Below are 18,881 nucleotides of genomic sequence, written 5' to 3'. Positions count from 1 at the left end.
ATTTTTTGCCCAGGTTGGTCTCAAGCTCAAGTGATTCGCCTTCCCTGGCCTCCCAAAGTGCTGGGATTGTGAACCACTACACCCAGCTGTGTACTGTAGTAATTGATTCTGATACCTTAATTTAGCCACATACTATTTAAATTTAAATTCCCTACTTTATGTCCATCTGAGCAACAGATAGGCTGTCACTAAAGAGGGCCGTGTAATTCCCAGCTTAAGTGCATAACATTTTTTAGGGAAAAAAAAAATCCATTTTCCTTTCCTGTTTTATCTGTGGGTGGATCTGGAACCTGAGATCACCAAGCAGATAATTAGATAGAAAATCCTCAGCTGACAGATTATTTCAAGTTCTTTGAAAACTCAATGCTATTTTAAATTAGTTCCACTAATTTTTTACAACTTGCTGAATAGTGAGGTGATAAACTTGACAAAGTTGATTTTCTCTCTTAAATAAAATTGTAAGCCCTAGATTAAACATAGCATCAGCATAGGAAACAGATCACAATCATTACTTTTCATCACTATTTGTATCTCACTTTCTGTAGCATCTGAGCAAAAATATTCCACTTCCAGGTTTAATTTATGTAATTGGGGGCATCAGCAATGAAGGAATAGAGCTTCGTTCTTTTGAAGTCTATGATCCACTTTCTAAGCGTTGGTCTCCACTTCCTCCAATGGGAACCAGGAGAGCATATCTTGGTGTGGCTGCACTCAATGACTGCATCTATTCTATTGGAGGATGGAATGAGACCCAAGATGCTCTTCATACTGTAGAAAAATATTCCTTTGAAGAGGTAGGTTGGATGATTTCAGATGTTTAGTATCCTGGTATTCTTTTAATGTCTGTAAGATCTGTGGTGATGCACTTTCTTTCACTCATGATATTGATCATTTGTGGATTTTTTTTCCCTTTTTTCTTTCCAAAGAAGAAACTTTTGGTGTCATTGCTTTTCTTCTGTTGTCAGTTTTGTTTTATTGATTTCTGTTCTTATTTTTTCCTTTTTCCTATTTGTTTTTGATTGAGTTTGCTCTTCTTTTTCTAGGTTATTTATTTATTTTTTAATTTTTTAAGAGACAGGGTCTTGCTCTGTTGCACATGCTGGAGAGCACTGATATAATCATAGCTCACTGTAACATTGAACTCCTGCCCAGTTAATTTAAAAAAACTTTTTCTTGTACTGCTGGGCGTGGTGGCTCATGCCTGTAATCCCAGCACTTTGGGAAGCCAAGATGAGAGGATAGCTTGAGCCCAGGAGTTCAAGACCAGCCTGAACAACATAGTGAGACTGTCTGTATAATAAATAACAAAATTAGTCGGGCATGGTGGTATGCACCTGTGGTTCTAGCTACTCAGGGGGCTCAGGTGAGAGGATCACTTGAGCCTAGGAAGTCAAGGCTGCAGTGAGCTGTGATCAAGCCATTGTGCTCCAACCTCGGTAACAGTGAGAGACCCTCGCTCAAGAGTAATTTTTTTTTTTTTTTTTTGAGACGGAGTTTTGCTTTTGTTGCCCAGGCTGGAGTGCAGTGGCACAATCTCGCCTCGCTGCAACCTCTGCCTCCTGGGTTCAAGCAATTCTCCTGCCTCAACCTCCTGAGTAGCTGGGATTTTGGGCATGCACCACCATACCTGTCTAATTTTGTATTTTTAGTGGAGATGGGGTTTCTCTATGTTGGTCAGGCTGGTTTCGAACTCCCAACATCAGGTGATCCGCCTGCCTCAGCCTCCCAAAGTGCTGGGATTACAGGCATGAGCCACTGCACCTGGCTGATTTTTTTTTTTTTTCCTAGGGTTAGGGTCTCGCTATGTAACCCAGACTGATCTCAGACTCCTGGTCTTAAGTGATTATCCTTCCTTGGCATCCCAAACCACTGGCATTACAGATCTTTGGGAGCCACTGCACTCCCCAAATCCCAACAATCTCAGCTCTCTTTTTTTCTAGATTTTTTTTTTTTTTTTTTTGAGACGGAGTCTCAATCTGTTGCCCAGGCTGGAGTGCAGTGGCATGATCTGGGCTCACTGCAAGCTCCGCCTCCCAGGTTCACGCCATTCTCCTGCCTCAGCCTCCCGAGTAGCTAGGACTACAGGCGCCCGCCACCTCGCCCGGCTAGTTTTTTGTATTCTTTTTAGTAGAGACAGGGTTTCACCGTGTTAGCCAGGATGGTCTCGATCTCCTGACCTCGTGATCCGCCCGTCTCGGCCTCCCAAAGAGCTGGGATTACAGGCTTGAACAACCGTGCCTGGCCTTTTTCTAGAGTCTTAAAGTGGAAGCTTAGATGATTGATTTTAGACCTTCCTTTTTCTATAATACAAACTATAAATTCTCTTTGAGCACTGCTTTAACTTCATCCCACATATTTTGATATGTTGCCTTTTAATTAGTTAGCATTTATATTAAAATATAAAAATGGCCTTGTCATTTGTTTTCTGTTTATGAAATCCATTCTTTGATTCTTTTTTCTTCTTTTTGTCTTTATATTGATTGTTGTAGTATCCCATAGAATTTTATCTCCTTTATTGTCTAGTTAGCTGTATTTCTTCACCTTTTTTCTTGGTGATTACTTTAGGGTTTTGTGGGTGGAAAAAACATACTCAACATGTTTTCTACTCTGATCTCACGTCACAACAATCATCAACACAGAAAACTTCTGTGACTAAATGTGTGTGGGTTTTCCCCTACACATCAAGCAGCAGATACCAGCTAGGTGTCCTCGAATTCAGTTAAATTCTGATACTGTCTACCTGGAGATAGCCTCAGACCCCACAGGTTGAGGGCTCAGTCCCCAAGACTGCCCCCTCCTTCAGGCACTATTCCAAGTCCAGGCCTCTGGAACTTCTCACCAACTGGCTCCAAGTTGGGGTTCTCACAACACCCTCTTTGGAGTCAATTAATTTGCTAGAGTGGCTCACAGAACTCACGGAAACACTTACTTATGTTTACCAGGTTATTATAAGAGATATTGCAAAGGATACAGATGAAGAGATGCATATGGGGAGGTATGGGGGAATGGCATGGTACTTCTGTGACCTCTCTGGTTATGCCACCCTCTAAGAACCGCCAGGTGTTCAACTATCAGGAAGTTCTCCAAACTCAGTCCTTTTGGGTTTGTTGTTGTTGTTGTTGTTTCTTTGTTTTTGTTTTTTAGACGGAGTCTTGCTCTGTCACTAGGCTGGAGTGAAATGGCACGATCTAGGCTGACTGCAGCCTCCGCCTCCTGGGTTCAAGCAATTCTCCTGCTTCAGCCTCCCAAGTAGCTGGGACTACAGGCACACGCCACCATGTCCAGCTAATTTTTGTATTTTTAGTATAGACGGGGTTTCACCATGTTGGCCAGGATGGTCTTGATCTCCCTCGGCCTCCCAAAGTGCTGGGATTACAGGTGTGAGCCCCCATGTCTGGGCTGGTTTTTCTGGAGGCTTCATTATATAGACATGATTGATTATATCATTGGGCATCCACTTAACCTTCAGCTCCTCTCCCCTCTCCGGAAGTCAGGGTGGGACTGAAAGTTCTAATTCTATAATCATGCCTTGGTCTTTCTGGTGAGCATCCCTAATTCTGAAGCTAACTATGGGCTTCCAGCCATCAGTCAACATTAGCAAACAAAAAGGCATCACTGTGGATATTCTCAGGATGTTAGGAGTTGTATGCCAGGAAACGGGTTGAAGGCTATGTACTTAATAATATCACAGGTTTACATTATGTATTTTTAGTGTATCAAATCTACAATATCATACTGTATCACTTGAAAGTAAGGAACTTACAAAAATATACTTTGGCCAAGCACAGTGGCTAATGCCTGTAATCTAGCACTTTGGGAGATAGAGGCGGGTGGATCATATGAGGTCAGGAGTTTTGCCACGTTGGCCAGCTGGTCTCAAACTCCTGACCTCAAGTGATCTGCCCACCTCAACCTCCCAAAGTGCTGGCATTATAGGCGTGAGCCACCACCGCTTCTGGCCTAATGCCTAAAAGTTTTGTTTCATGTTTTATCTAGTTTTCTAGGTCTTTAGGGTAGGAGGGCAAGTTTGGTAACAATTGATCTATTTTTGTCTGGAAATGGAAATCCCTCCTGTGTCCTTTTGATACATTGCTATCATTCATTCAGCATTTCTTTATTTTCTGGCAGGAGTATTTTCAGCTTATCTTATACTTTTTCTGCTTTAGCCCTGGAATCAGCCATTTCTTCAAGAAGCCTTATTTCCTTTTGGTGAAGGACAGTATTTAGAAACCAAGATGTACACACTTAGAGTACTAAATGCTACTTGGATGTTGCTGCTTCTAGCTGTAGCAGGGCAGGAGAGCTCCAAATTGGGCTTAGCCCAGGAATGTTGCTGCTTCTAGCTGTAGCAGGGCAGGAGAGCCCCAAATTGGGCTTAGCCCAGGAATGTTCTTGGCCTTGCTCAGGATGGAATTTAAGAGCAAGCTGGTGGTAGAAGAAAACAATCTTATTGAGGTGGCAATGTTACAACTCTGTAACTACTGCAGAGTGGGACTACTCTATAGACAGTGTGTTGAGAGTAGCAGCTCAGGGGCAGTTCTGCAGTCATTTATACCTACTTTAACTTATGTGAAAATTAAGGGGTGAGTTATTCAGAATTTTCTAGAAAAAAGGTAGTGCTTCTGGGTTGTTGCCACGGAAGAGGACAGTCACTTCTGGGTGTTGCCATTGGCAATGGTAAACTGACAGGGCACTGGTGAGTGTGTCTTACAGAGAGTTGCTTTCACCTCTTCCCTGTTTCAGCTAGTCTTCAATCTTGTCTGGAGTTGAGTCACCACCTTCTACCTCATAGCCACCCTCAGTAAACAAAGCTAGGAAATGTATGTATGTAAATAGGGTTTCACACACAGATTTATCTGTAAATATTTCTATATCTATTTGTGCATTTATATTGTAAAACCATGAGTTCATAATGATAGCTCCAATTCTAGTACACCAGGTTTTTTCAGGCCTTCTCCCTTTCCATGTTGTAAATACCTTTTCTGTCAGTTAAAGACTTTGCTTCCGCCAGGCACGGTGGCTCACGTCTGTAATCCCAGCACTTGGGGACGCCAAGGCGGGTGGATCACTAGGTCAGGAGTTCGGGACCAGCTTGGCTAACATGGTGAAACCCAGTCTTTACTAAAATTACAAAAATTAGCTGAGCATGGTGGCGGGCGCCTATAATCCCAGCTACTCCGGAGGCTGAGGCAGGAGAATCGCTTGAACCCAGGAGGCTGAGGCTGCAGTGAGCCGAGATCACACCACTGCACTCCAGCCTGGGCAACAGAGCAAGACTCTGTCTCAAAAAAAAAAAAAAGACTTTGCTTCCATTATCCTCAATATATTTATTTATTCATTCAATTTACTTATTTGCTAAATGAAGCCAATTTTCTTTTTTTTTTTTTTTTTTTTTTTTTTTTTGAGACGGAGTCTCACGCTGTTGCCCAGGCTGGAGTGCAGTGGCGCGATCTCGGCTCACTGCAAGCTCCGCCTCCCGGGTTCCCGCCATTCTCCTGCCTCAGCCTCCTGAGTAGCTGGGACTACAGGCGCCCGCCACCGCGCCTGGCTAATTTTTTGTATTTTTAGTAGAGACGGGGTTTCACTGTGGTCTCGATCTCCTGACCTTGTGATCCGCCCACCTCGGCCTCCCAAAGTGCTGGGATTACAGGCTTGAGCCACCGCGCCCGGCCGCCAATTTTCTTATGATACCAGCTGTCTTCTCCACCTAACATCTCCATGCATTACCCATCCAGTCACTGCCTGGGTGAATTCCCCAGTGTTCCCTCATTCCCTCAGTTCCTAGGTTGACACAATTATACTTATAATAAGAGAAGAGAAAGGTAGGGGACAGGACGTTGCATCTTCATTGGGTCACTGTTCTGTCATGTATTTGTTCATTAGTTCATTTATTCATTCACAAATACAGACTTCTCAGTATGTAAATATGGATCAGACACTATGCCAGGCAGAAACAAGGACAAACTCAACATATACAGCCACTGCTCTCAAGGAGGCTACATTGCAGTGGGGAATATGAGAAATAAATAGTTGGTTATGTTATAATATGTTAAGTGCTGTGAGAGTGAAGTACAAAGTGTGTTATGCCCTAGACTTACAGGTTAGGCCAACTTTTTCTAAATTACTTTCCATGGAATACTAATTTTTTGCGCTGTTAATAGGAATTGAGTAATTTGAGTTTCCCTGGTCAACTATATTAAGGGAAATCTGGGTTAAACCAGGTTAAATTAGTTTCTTTACCACCGGACTTCTTTACAGAATATAATGTACTTTATGAATCTTTATGTCAAGTCTCTCACATTCACTTGAACACACCACCCTTGCTTTGTTCTGTGGATATTTGCAGAATATCTTGTGGAAGTGTTTCAGGGAACAAATTTTGAGAAATAAGGTTTAGTCTTATTTTAATTTTATGATTTTTAATGCCACTTATAGTTAGTAAAACCTTCAAAACTTTTGACCAGGTGCAGTGGCTCACATCTGTAATCCCAGCAGTTTGGGAGGCTGAAGCTGGTGGATCACTTGAGGTCAGGAGTTCGAGACCGGCCTGGCCAACATAGTGAAAGCCCGACTTTACTGAAAATACAAAAATTTGCTGGGCATGATGGTGGCCTATAATCCCAGCTACTTGGGAGGCTGAGTCAGAAGAATTGCTTGAACCTGGGAGGCAGAGGTTGCAATGAGTTGAGATTACCCAACTGTACTCTAGCGTGGGCAATAGAGCAAGACTCCATCTCAAAACAAAAAATTTTTTTAAGTTTTTTTTTTTTTTTTTTAAGTAGGAGAGTTTTAACAGTTTTATTGAAATATAATTCACTGACCAAACATTTTGGTTGTTTCTGCTTTTTGGCTATTACAAACAATGGTACTATGAAGTTTTACATACAAGTTTTTGTGTAGACATGTGTTTTCATTTCTCTTGGGCATATACCTAGGAGTAGAATTGCTGGGTCACATAATGACTGTATTTAATCTTTTTTCGTTTGTTTGTTTTTTGTTTTTTTTGTGTGTGTTTTTTTTTTGGAGACGGAGTTTCGCTCTTGTTGCCTAGGCTGGACTGCAGTGGTGATCTCGGCTCACCGCAACCTCCACCTCAGGGGTTCAAATGATCATCCTGCCTCAGCCTCTCTAGTAGCTAGGATTACAGGTGTGCATCACCACACCTGGCTAATTTTTTATTTTTAGTAGAAACAGGGTTTCACCATGTTGACCAAGCTGATCTTGAACTCCTGACCTCAGGTGATCTTTGGGTCTCCCAAAGTGCCAGGATTACAGGCGTGAGCCACTGCACCCATCTGTGTTTAACCTTTTTAGGGAATCCCAGACTGTTTCCTAAAGTATCTACAACATTTTACATAACCACCATCAGTGTCTAAGGGTTCCAGTTTCTTCACATCCAATGCTTGTTATTATTTAGTTTTTCTTTTATAGCTGTTCTAGTAGGTATAAATGGGTATCTCATTGTGGTTTTGATTTGCATTTCCCTGATTGTTAAGCATCTTTTCATGTGGTTTTTGGTCACCTGTTTATCTTCTTTGAAGAAACATCTATTCAATTTATCTGTTTTAAAATTGAATTGTCTTTTCATTATTGAGTTGTAAGAGTTCTGCTGGGCGTGGTGGCTCATGCCTGTAATCCCAACACTTTGGGAGGCTGAGGCAGGTGGATCACTAGGTCAGATCGTGACCATCCCAGCTAACACGGTGAAACCCCGTCTCTACTAAAAATACAAAAAAAATTAGCCTGTCGTGGTGGCGGGTGCCTGTAGTCCCAGCTACTCGGGAGGCTGAGGCAGGAGAATAGCATGAACCCGGGAGGCGGAGCTTACAGTGAGCCCTCCAGCCTGGGTGACAGAGCAAGACTCCATCTCAAAAAAAAGGAAGGCCCCGTCTCTACTAAAAAGACAAAAAAAAAAAAAAAATAACGGGGCGTGGTGGCGGGTGCCTGTAGTCTCAGCTACTCAGGAGGCTGAGGCAGGAGAATGACTTGAACCTGGGAGGCGGAGCTTGCAGTGAGCCGAGATCATGCCACTGCACTCCAACCTGGGTGACAAAGTGAGACTCCGTTTCAAATAATAATAATAATAATATAATCTAGGTGCAAGTCCTTTGTCAAATATATAATTCGCAAATTTTTTCTCCCATTATGTGTGTTTTCTTCACTTTCTTGATGGTATTCAAGTATAAAAATTTAAATTTTGATGTCCAATTTGTTTTGTTCTTTTGTTACTTGTGCTTTTGTTATAACTAAAAGCATTGCTTAATCCAAGGTCATAAGAACTTACAGCTATGCTTTTTTCTGAGAGTTTTATAGTTTTAATTTTTGTATTTAGGTCTTTGATACATTTTGGTTTAATTTTGTATGTGATGTGAGGAGAGATCCACCCTCATTCTTTTGTATTTGGGTATCCAGTTGTCCCAGCATCACTGCATCACTGATTAAAAACACTGTTCTTTCCCCCATTGAATTGTCTTGAATTGAATTTTCACCTTTATTGAAAATCAGTTGACCATATATGTGAAGGTTTATTTCTGAGCTTTCTATTCTGTTCATTTATCTGTATGTCTCTCTATCCTTTTGCCAGTACCACACTGTCTTATTACAGCATTGTAGTAAGTTTTGAAATCAGAAAGTGTGAGTCCTTCAAATTGGATCATTTAAAAATTTGTTTGGCTCTCCTGGGTAACTTGAATTTCATATGCATTTTAGGATCAGCTTGTCAGTTCCTGCAGAGAAGCCAAATGGGTTTTTGACAGCGATTGCATTGAATTTGAGATCAATTTGGAGAGTATCAGCAACTTAACATTATTAATAAGTCTTTTGATTCACCATAGGATGTCTTTCCTTTTAGTTAGGTCTTCAGATTGTTTCAACAATGTTTTATAATTTTCAGTTTCGTGTACTTTTTTGGTTAAAATTTATTCAGAAGTATTTTATTCCTTTTAATGCTGTTATAAATTGTTTTATTAATTTCATATTCAGATTGTCCATTGCTAGTGTGTAGAAATACAATTTATTCTGCGACCTTGCTGCACTCATAGTCTTATTTTTTTTTTTGGTGGATTCCTTAGGATTTTCTAAATACGAGATCCTACCATCTGTAAATATTGTTGGCTGGGTGCAGTGACTTAAACCTGTAATCCCAGCACCTTGGGAGGCCGAGGTGGGTAGATCACTTGAGCCCAGGAGTTCAGACCAGCCTGGGCAACATGGTGAAAACCGTGTCTCTTTAAAAAATATGAAAATTAGCCAGGTGTGGTTGTGCACGCCTGTAGTCCCAGCTCCTCAGAAGGCTGAGGTGGGAGGATCACCTGAGCCCAGGAAGGTCAAGGATGTAGTAAGTAATGATTGCACCACTGCACTCCAGCCTGGGCCACAGAGTAAGACCTGGTCTTTAAAACAAAACAAAAAAAAGATTGTTTTACTTCTTCTTAAATCTGGATTAAAACTAGATGCATTTTATTTCATTGTTTTCCCCTCATTACCCTAGCTAGAACCACCAGTACAATGTTGAAGTGGCAAAAATGGACTTTCATGTCTTGTTGTAAAGCATAAGGATTTTGATTCTCATTTCTGACAAGTTTTAAACTTTGGTGACATTTTTAAATTCCTTTCTCCATGATCCTATTTGGGTTTATCTGATACAGAAAGTGAACTTTTTGAGGGCACTTTCTGTTGCGAATTTTTTTTTTTTTTTTTTTTTTTTTTTTTTTTGAGACGGAGTCTTGCTCTGTCGCCCAGGCTGGAGTGCAGTGGCCGGATCTCAGCTCACTGCAAGCTCCGCCTCCCGGGTTTAGGCCATTCTCCTGCCTCAGCCTCCGGAGTAGCTGGGACTACAGGCGCCCGCCACCTCGCCCGGCTAGTTTTTTTTTTTTTTTTGTATTTTTAGTAGAGACGGGGTTTCACGGTGTTAGCCAGGATGGTCTCGATCTCCTGACCTCGTGATCCGCCCGTCTCGGCCTCCCAAAGTGCTGGGATTACAGGCTTGAGCCACCGCGCCCGGCGCGAATTTTTCTATATGGCTTTGAAATGAATAGATTTTAGTTTCAAATTAAGTCTTATTAATAATTATTACCGGCCGGGTGCGGTGGCTTACGCCTGTAATCACAGCACTTTGGGAGGCTGAGGTGAGTGGATCACCTGAAATCAGGAGTTCAAGACCAGCCTGGCCAACATGGTGAAACCCTGTCTCTACTAAAAATACAAAAATTAGCTGGGAGTGGTGGTGCACACCTGTAATCCTAGTAACTTGGGAGGCTGAAGCAGGAGAATTGCTCCAACCCAAGAGGCAGAGGTTGCAGTGAGCCAAGATCATGCCACTGCACTTCAGCCTCGGCGACAGAGTAAGACTCCGTCTCGAGTAATAATAACAACAACAACAACAATGTGTTACCTTGGTTTTTATGCATAAATATGAAATTTTATTATTATTGACTACCTACTAACAATTTGCATTACAAATCCAGAAAAGATAATGTAAAACATGTTAGTAGTCTTACAGAGCTTTTTTTTTTTTTAGAGGTAACAGAGGATAAAAATCAAATTAGATGAGAACATGTCAGTTAAAAATAAAGTAATAAAAATTTAAAAGTTAAACTGTAGTTGTAATACACTGGTAGAAATGAAAGAGGAACAATATAGGATGAGTCCTAAGGTCCCTTTGTTATTGTCAAGGGGCATTTTGCGGGAAAGCAAAGGTTCTCCCTAATTATAAACATAACCTAAATTATCCTAATTTATCTTAACCCGAAATGGATCTTCTTGAGAATGTATTTATCTTTTAAAATATAAGTATTTTTTCAGTTATGTCAGCTTTGTGATGTGCTCTATAATTTCAGATGATCAAATAGCTTTCAAATTTAATCTGGTCCTTCACTTTCAAAGAATTGTCCCTGGTTTAGTATTTCATAATCTTACTTAAGTTCACATCAGCAAACGTACACTAACTGTTTATAATGTGATGGCACTATCCTAGTACCTATTTGGGTACTGTCCTTAAAAATTTACTTTCTAGCATTGATGAATAATCAGTCTTCACTATTTATGATTTAAAAACCTTTGTTCATCATATGCTTTATTTAAAGATTGATAATCTGTTCTCCCATTACCAGGCTGCTTGCTCTTTGCTCTCCTAATTACTTGTTAGGACCTTTAGTAGCTTTCTTGTTTTCTGAGTATGGACATTTTCCCTCAAGCAAGACACTACTAGTCGCTGGGCGTGGTGGCTCATGCCTGTAATCCCAGCACTTTGGGAGGCCGAGGTGGGTGAATCACTTGAGGTCAGGAGTTCAAGACCAGCCTGGCCAACATAGTGAAACTCCATCTCTACTAAAAATACTAAAAATTAGCTAGGCATGGTGACAGGTGCCTGTAATCCCAGCTACTCAGGAGGCTGAGGCAGGAGAATCGCTTGAACCCCGGAGGCGGAGGTTGCAGTGAGCCAAGATCACACCATTGCACTCCAGCCTGAGCAACAAGAGCGAGACTCCGTCTCAAGAAAAAAAAAAAAGTAAGACATTACTAGTCATTTTGGCTATAGCAGCATATTGAAATTTCTTTAGGGAACAATGTATAACAGGAGTTAGCAAACTTTTTGTGTAAAAGGCCAGATAGTAAATATTTTTGGCCTGTGGGTCACACACAATATCCTTTTTTGATATATGCTGCTTCTTTTTCTTGAAATATCTTTTAATATGGGAAAATCATTGTTTGTTCTCAGGCTATAGCAAAGTAGGCTATAGTTCCCAACCCCTGGTTAGCCCACCTTTCTGAAAATATGTTCTGCAGATTACTAAGTCCACTGGTTGCTCCTTGTAAAAAGGATTCCATGGTCAAATAAATTTGTCAAGTGTTCCATGCTGTGTAATTTTTTTTTTTTTTTTTTTGAGACGGAGTCTCGCTCTGTCACCCAGACTGGAGTGCAGTGGCCAGATCTCAGCTCACTGCCAGCTCCGCCTCCTGGGTTTACGCCATTCTCCTGCCTCAGCCTCCCAAGAAGCTGGGACTACAGGCGCCCACCACCACACCCGGCTAATTTTTTGTATTTTTTAGTAGAGACGGGGTTTCACTGTGTTAGCCAGGATGGTCTTGATCTCCTGACCTCGTGATCCGCCCGTATTGGCCTCCCAAAGTGCTGGGATTACAGGCTTGAGCCACCGCGCCCGGCCCGCTGTGTCATTTTTAAGACTCGTTAAAATACTAAAGGCTTTTAAAAAATCCTTTGGTTTATAAGCTTCTTTCTCCTTGGAGCTTTGTGGTTCTTTTGTTTTGATTTGCTTATTGTTGAGTGTATTACCTACTTGTGTTCCATAGACTTCGTTTCTTAGGATGTTGTCCTATGTATGATTTCTAGGTCATTTCCTGATCATATTTTATAATCAGACCTTTTAAAAAATTAAATTCCTCTAAATTTACTTTTTATCCATGCCCACTTCAAGTTTATTTTAAAATATTCTGGGCCGGGTCCTGTGGCTTACACTTATAATCCCAGCACTTTGGGAGGCTGAGGTGGGACAATCACTTGAGTTTAGGAGTTTAAGACCAGCCTGGACAACCTGGTGAAACTCCATCTCTACAATAGAAAAATTAGCTAGGTGTGGTGGTATACACTTGTAGTCCTACCTACTCAGGAGGCTGAAGCAAGAGGAGCTCTTGAGTCTGGGAGGTTGAGGCTGCAGTGAACCGAGATGGTGCCATGCAGTCCAGCCTGGGTGACAGAGCGAGACCCTGTCTCCAAGGAAAAAAAACAAAGCAAAAAAAAAAAAAAAAAAAAAAAATATATATATATATATGCTTACCTGACTAGATTGTTTTACATTTAGACATGTAAAAAGAATTGGAATATCGAATTTCTCAGTGGATTTCTTTACTATCATTTCATAATACTGCTAACATATTTTTTTTCTCTCTTAACCAGGAAAAGTGGGTTGAAGTTGCCTCAATGAAAGTGCCTAGAGCAGGCATGTGTGTTGTGGCAGTCAATGGTCTTCTGTATGTTTCTGGAGGTCGATCTTCCAGCCATGATTTCTTGGCTCCAGGTACCTTGGACTCAGTTGAAGTTTATAACCCTCATTCAGATACATGGACAGAAATTGGTAATATGATCACCAGTCGTTGTGAAGGGGGCGTTGCTGTGCTATGAAATATAAAGCATAACAGAGCACAAGGAACATTTTGAAAATGCAGGACCTGACCTTTTGGAAAGCAAACATACATTTGGTGATAAGACCCTCTGATTCTATGAGTTTTCCATGTATTTGGTAGATAAATGACTAACGAGACTGGGTGCAGTGGCCTCATGCCTATAATCCCAACGCTTTGGAAGGCTGAGGCAGAAGGATCGCTTGAGCCCAGGAATTTGAGGTTATGGTAAGCTACGATCATGCCACTGCACTCCACTCTGGGCATGAGTGGAACGAGATCCTGTCTCTTAAAGAAAAAAAACTAAACTAAAGAGTGATTTTTCTAAAAATATGAGTAAGAATGGATATGAAATATATCCTAATTAATAAAGAGCTCACACAGATTTGCCAAGCTTACTAATAATAGAAATGCCACTTATGCTGTAGAATTCTCCAGTTTAAGTGTAGACAAGTCTGGTTTTACAAATTTGTAAAAATTATTTACTAGAAGCTTCCTGGCAAATAGTCCCTTTAGCTACTTCTCCAGTGCAGTATAAGTTGTAACATAACCTTTATGTGATGTAGGAATAGTATCAATGACACAGTTTAAAGATCTCTGTATATTCACAATTGTATCCAGAGCATAATTTTCCATGACCATAGTTTGAGCTACAGAGAAAAGCCAATGAAACAGATTACTACTTTTATTTAATGCCAAGAGTTTTCATTAGCCCCAAACTTTTTATTGGCAGCAGATACACTAGGAGGGGTGTTTGGGAAATATCTAGCTATTTTTATAGATAGATACCTTTTTGCTTGATGATAAGTTTTTGCTTGCTCATATTTTTTATCTTGATCCTGAGAATGCAAGTAAGGAATTAATAGGAGGTTCTTAGTGACCAGATGTTGTAATGGGCTATAGAGCCCAGCAGGCAGTATGCACCTAGAAATTTCTCTCTTTTTCAGGCTGGGCATGGTGGCTCACACCTGTAATCCCAGCACTTTGAGAGACCGAGGTGAGGCGGGAAGATTGCTTGAACTCAGGAATTTGAGACCAGCCTTGGGCAACATGACGAGACTCCGTCTCTACCAAAAAATATATAAAAATTAACCAGGCGTGGTGGCTTGTGCCTGTGGTCCCATCTGCTTGGGAGACTGAGGTTGCAGGATCACTTGAGCCCAGGAGGTCAAGGCTGCAGTGAGCCGAGATTGTGCCACTGCACACTGGCCTGGGTGACAGCATGATAACCTGTCTCAAAAAAAAGAAAAAAGGAAATTTTTCCTTTTTTGCTAGATTGTTGTCACCAAAATTATCTGTTTGGCTTTAGGAAGAGGGAATTTTATTAGATTATCAAGCTTTGTGAAATTTATTTGTACTTGTGCAAACCTAAGTAAGAGCATACTACAAAGCTACTTCTTGGACGTGGAGGGCTAAATTGTAGGTCCTTCTGAAACTTTTTATAGACACTGACTTATAAATGTAATTTGAAAGTACCCCTTGACCCAGACAAAACTGCTTCTCAAAACTTCTCATTTTCTCCCTGAAAAGCATTCTAAAGAATTGTTCTCTGTTCATTTTTAAGAGAAAGATTCACTGGGTGTATGATGGAGTTACTTTTAAGTTATGTCTACTGGCCAGTTGAAGCAATATATATTAAAGGTCTTGCATACAGTAAAAAAAATTTTTTTGAGATAGAGTTTTGCTCTTGTTGCCCAGGCTGGAGTGCAAAGGCATGATCTTGGCTCACTGCAACCTCTGCCTCTTGGGTTCAAGTGATTCTCCTGCCTCAGCCTCCCAAGTAGCTGGGATTACAGGCGCCTGCCACCATGCCCGGCTAATTTTTTGTACTGGGTTGCACCATGTTGGCCAGGCTGGTCTCGAACTCCTGACCTCAGGTGATCCACCTACCTTGGCCTCCCAAAATGCTGGGATTATGGGTGTGAGCCACCGTGCCCAGCTGCATACAGTAAAATTTAACTGGTTGACTTAAGGATTTGATTTCCTGTTTCTTCTTCTTCTTCTTTTTTTTTTTTGAGATGGAGTCTTGCCCTGTCACCCAGGCTGGAGTGCAATGGTGCAACCTCAGCTCACTGCAATCTCTGCCTCCCTGGTTCAAACGATTCTCCTGCCTCAGCCTCCCGAGTAGCTGGGATTACAGATGTGAGCCACCATGCCCGGCTAATTTTTTGTATCTTTAGTAGAGATGAGATTTCACCATGTTGGCTAGACTGTTGTTGAACTCATGACCTTGTGATCCGCCCATCTTGGCCCCCCAAAGTGCTGGGACTATAGGTGTGAGCCACTGCGCTCTGCCGATTTCCCGTGTCTTTACTAAGGTCCTTCCATAGATTATTATAAGCCTCATCAACTTATTTAGATAGAAAACTTTTAATTGCATTAATGAATCAGGTAGCACTCATATCCAAATTATTTGGTTTAGTCCGGGTACCATGGCTCATGCCTGTAATCGTAGCACCTTGGGAGACTGAGGTGGGCAGATCACTTGAGGTAAGACCAGTCTGGCCAACATGGTGAAACCCTGTCTTTACTAAAAATACAAAAAATTGGCAGCAGGTGGTGGTGCATGCCTGTAATCCCAGCTGCTGAGGAGGCTGAGGCAGGAGAATCACTTGAACCCAGGAGATGGAGGTTGTAGTGAGCTGAGATCATGCCACTGTGCTCTAGCCTGGGCCATAGAGCAGGACTCCATCTCAAAAAAATAAAATACTTGGTTTAGTCCACAAGTATACTTTCCTTATAACTTAACCATGTGTATTTATTAGGAAAAGTTTATGTAATGCACGCAGGAAGCCCTATGTTCCCTTCTCTGGGGCACCCTTCTCTGAAGGGTCACAGATGTCTGTGTAGAGATCTGTAACATGTCAAAGAATAAAGTATACAGATAATTTATAGACTAAGCTCTAACTCATGTGCCTTTACTATTTCTAGTTACAGAGAATCTGTATTCTGATCCAAAACAGATTTACAAAATACTTCTACAGCTAATTTCTCATTATTGTCTAGTAGCAACTGAAAATGACACTGTGGAGGGGGGTGCTTTGCACAGCTTGGCAGAAATGTAATGTCAAAGCAGTCAGTGTTTAACAGGTGTTGAAGATCCCTGAAAATAGGTAACTGTGGTAACTGTAAATATGCTTATTATTCCTAGGTAATGACAAGATTGGTTTTGTTTTGTTTTGTTTTTTTGAGATGGAGTTTTGCTCTTTTTGCCCAGACTGGAGTGCAATAACACGATTTTGGCTCACCGCAACCTTTGCCTCTGATTCTCCCGCCTCACTCTCCTGTGTAGCTGGGATTGCAGGCATGCACCACCACGCCCGGCTAATTTTGTATTTTTTGTAGAGACAAGTTTTCTCCATGTTGGTCAGGCTGGTCTCGAACTCTCGACCTCAGGTGATCTGCCTGCCTTGGCCTCCCAAAGTGCTGGGATTATAGGCGTGAGCCACCACGCCAGGCCAACAAGATTGTTTTTAAAAGAATGTACTAATAAAGTATCTAGTTTTTTTGTTTCTTTGTATTACTTTTATCAGTGGCATTCTGGGTTACCAAACTGTAGTAGGATTGCACAAGTTTTTTAGTTGGTTTTGTTTTTACTTTAGGGACTTGCATATTTAGTTTTACATTTAATTCTGTTTTTTGAGAAATGATTAAAGTGATCTACCTCCAAAATGTTTAACAATCCGATATGCTTCTAAGTATCCTGCCAATATACTTAATCAAATGTACTTAAAAACCAGTTTTCTTAAAGAAGCACACACTGTAATTCACCTGGAAACTAGCATTTTTTGAGCAAAATTAGGCAATTAGCCTAAAAATATGATTTGCCTCTATTCTGGAAAATAATTCATTTAATTCAGATTATGGAAAAGTCTTAAGTTTGTATAGCATTCATGCAATTTAGTAACAAAGAAGTGAGTTTCCTTATCAAAACAATCTGAGTAGAATCAGATTGTTTTGAGACTGAATGGAAACATCATCTCTAAAAAATATACAGGCCGGGCATGGTGGCTTACATCTGTAATCCCAGCATTTTGGGAGGCCAAGGCGGGCGGATCACTTGAAGTTGAGAGTTTGAGACCAGCCTGACCAACATGGAGAAACCCTGTCTCTACTAAAAATACAAAATTAGCTGGGCATGGTGGTGCATGCCTGTAATCCCAGGTATTTGGGAGGCTGAGGCAGGAGAATCGCTTCAACCCGGGAGGCAGAGGTTGTGGTGAGCCGAGATAGCGTCATTGCACTCCAGCCTGGGCAACAAGAGTGAAACTCCATCAAAAAAAAAAAAAAAAAAAAAAAAATTCCAGGTTATACTATATCCTGATCTATATTCTTATACCATTTTAAATGTTTTTCCTTTTTGGTGAGACTAAGAATTTCAGAAAACTAGGTTTTCTTTTTTGTTCTTTTTTTTCTCCACCTTAAGTAGGGTGATTAGAGATTAGGTTTTCTTTTTTTTTTTTTTTTTTTTTTTTGAGACGGAGTCTCGCTCTGTTGCCAAGGCTGGAGTGCAGTGGCCACATCTCAGCTCACTGCAAGCTCCGCCTCCCGGGTTCCCGCCATTCTCCTGCCTCAGCCTCCCGGGTAGCTGGGACTACAGGCACCCACCACCTCGCCCGGCTAGTTTTTTGTCTTTTTTGGTAGAGACGGGGTTTCACCGTGTTAGCCAGGCTGGTCTTGATCTCCTGACCTCGTGATCCGCCCGTCTCGGCCTCCCAAAGTGCTGGGATTACAGGCTTGAGCCACCGCACCCGGCCGAGATTAGGTTTTCAAGTGAAAATCTAAGGAGTTGCTTTTGCTGTTTTAAGGAAGCTTCTGCACTGGGTGCAATGGCTCACACCTGTAATCCTAACACTTTGGGAGCCTAGGCAGGAAGATCATTTGAGCTCAGTTCGAGACAAGCCTGGGCAACATAGGGAGACCCTGTCTCTACAAAAAATGTAAAAATTAGCTTGGCGTAGTGGTGCACAACTGTAGTCCCAGCTACTCAGGAGGCTGAGGTGGGAGAATTGTTTGAGCCCAGGAGGTTGAGGCTTGCAGTAAGCCATGACTACACCACTATACTCCGGCCTGAGCAACAGCATGAGACCCTGTGTTTAAACAAAACAAAACGAAAACAAAAACACACCAAAGTTAAAAGCTTCTCTCTGATTTAAAAGACCAGCCCGTCGAACATGGTGACATGCCACCTCTACTAAAAATACACACAAAAAAATTAGCTGGGCATGGTGGCACTTGCCTATAATCCCAGCTACTCTAGAGAGGCTGAGACAGGAGAATCGCTTGAACCCGGGAGGCGGAGGTTGCGGTGTGCCAAGATCGTGCCACTGCACTCCAGCCTGGGCAACAGAATGAAACTCCGTCTCAAAAAAAAAGATGTAGAACTAAATAGGCCTGCTCATTAGAATATCAAGATGGCTCCAGCTTGACTTTTCTTTCCTAACTTATATGTACTAGTGGCTTTATTTTAAATAGTTTCCTTTAAAAATAATCATTTTGACTAGCTATGTGTTTGGTGGTAAGGGATAAGTTGTATCTATACCATGCCAAATATCCTAATAAAAACTGGAAAACATGCCCGACTTACCTTTGAATGTGGCTTTCCCTCATGACACTGCTCCCTACTGACTTTAGAGCCATAGATCCTTTTGGCTCATATAATTGGGTTACACCATGTGAAATAAGCTTGTACATGCATTTCCCAGTAGTAACTCCTGTGAAAACTCCTCAATGGAACTACC

General features: G+C 41.5%; 1 protein-coding gene across 2 annotated transcripts in view; it reads left to right on the top strand.

Annotated features, from left to right (window-relative positions):
- IPP (intracisternal A particle-promoted polypeptide) overlaps window positions 1-18,716 on the top strand; it is a 49,203-nt gene extending 30,487 nt beyond the window's left edge. For both annotated transcript variants that reach the window (XM_050798796.1, XM_050798786.1), the window contains 2 exons: window positions 574-794; window positions 12,917-18,716. In XM_050798796.1, coding sequence (XP_050654753.1) covers window positions 574-794; window positions 12,917-13,141 — 446 coding nt within the window. In that variant the 3' untranslated portion in view covers window positions 13,142-18,716. The remainder of the gene's footprint in view (window positions 1-573; window positions 795-12,916) is intronic.
- The last annotated feature ends 165 nt before the right edge of the window (window positions 18,717-18,881 follow it).

The sequence above is a fragment of the Macaca thibetana genome, chromosome 1 (assembly GCF_024542745.1).
Source record: "Macaca thibetana thibetana isolate TM-01 chromosome 1, ASM2454274v1, whole genome shotgun sequence".
Lineage (NCBI taxonomy): Eukaryota > Metazoa > Chordata > Mammalia > Primates > Cercopithecidae > Macaca > Macaca thibetana.
Note: the sequence above shows the minus strand (reverse complement) of the source record. Positions and strands in the feature narration are given on the sequence as shown.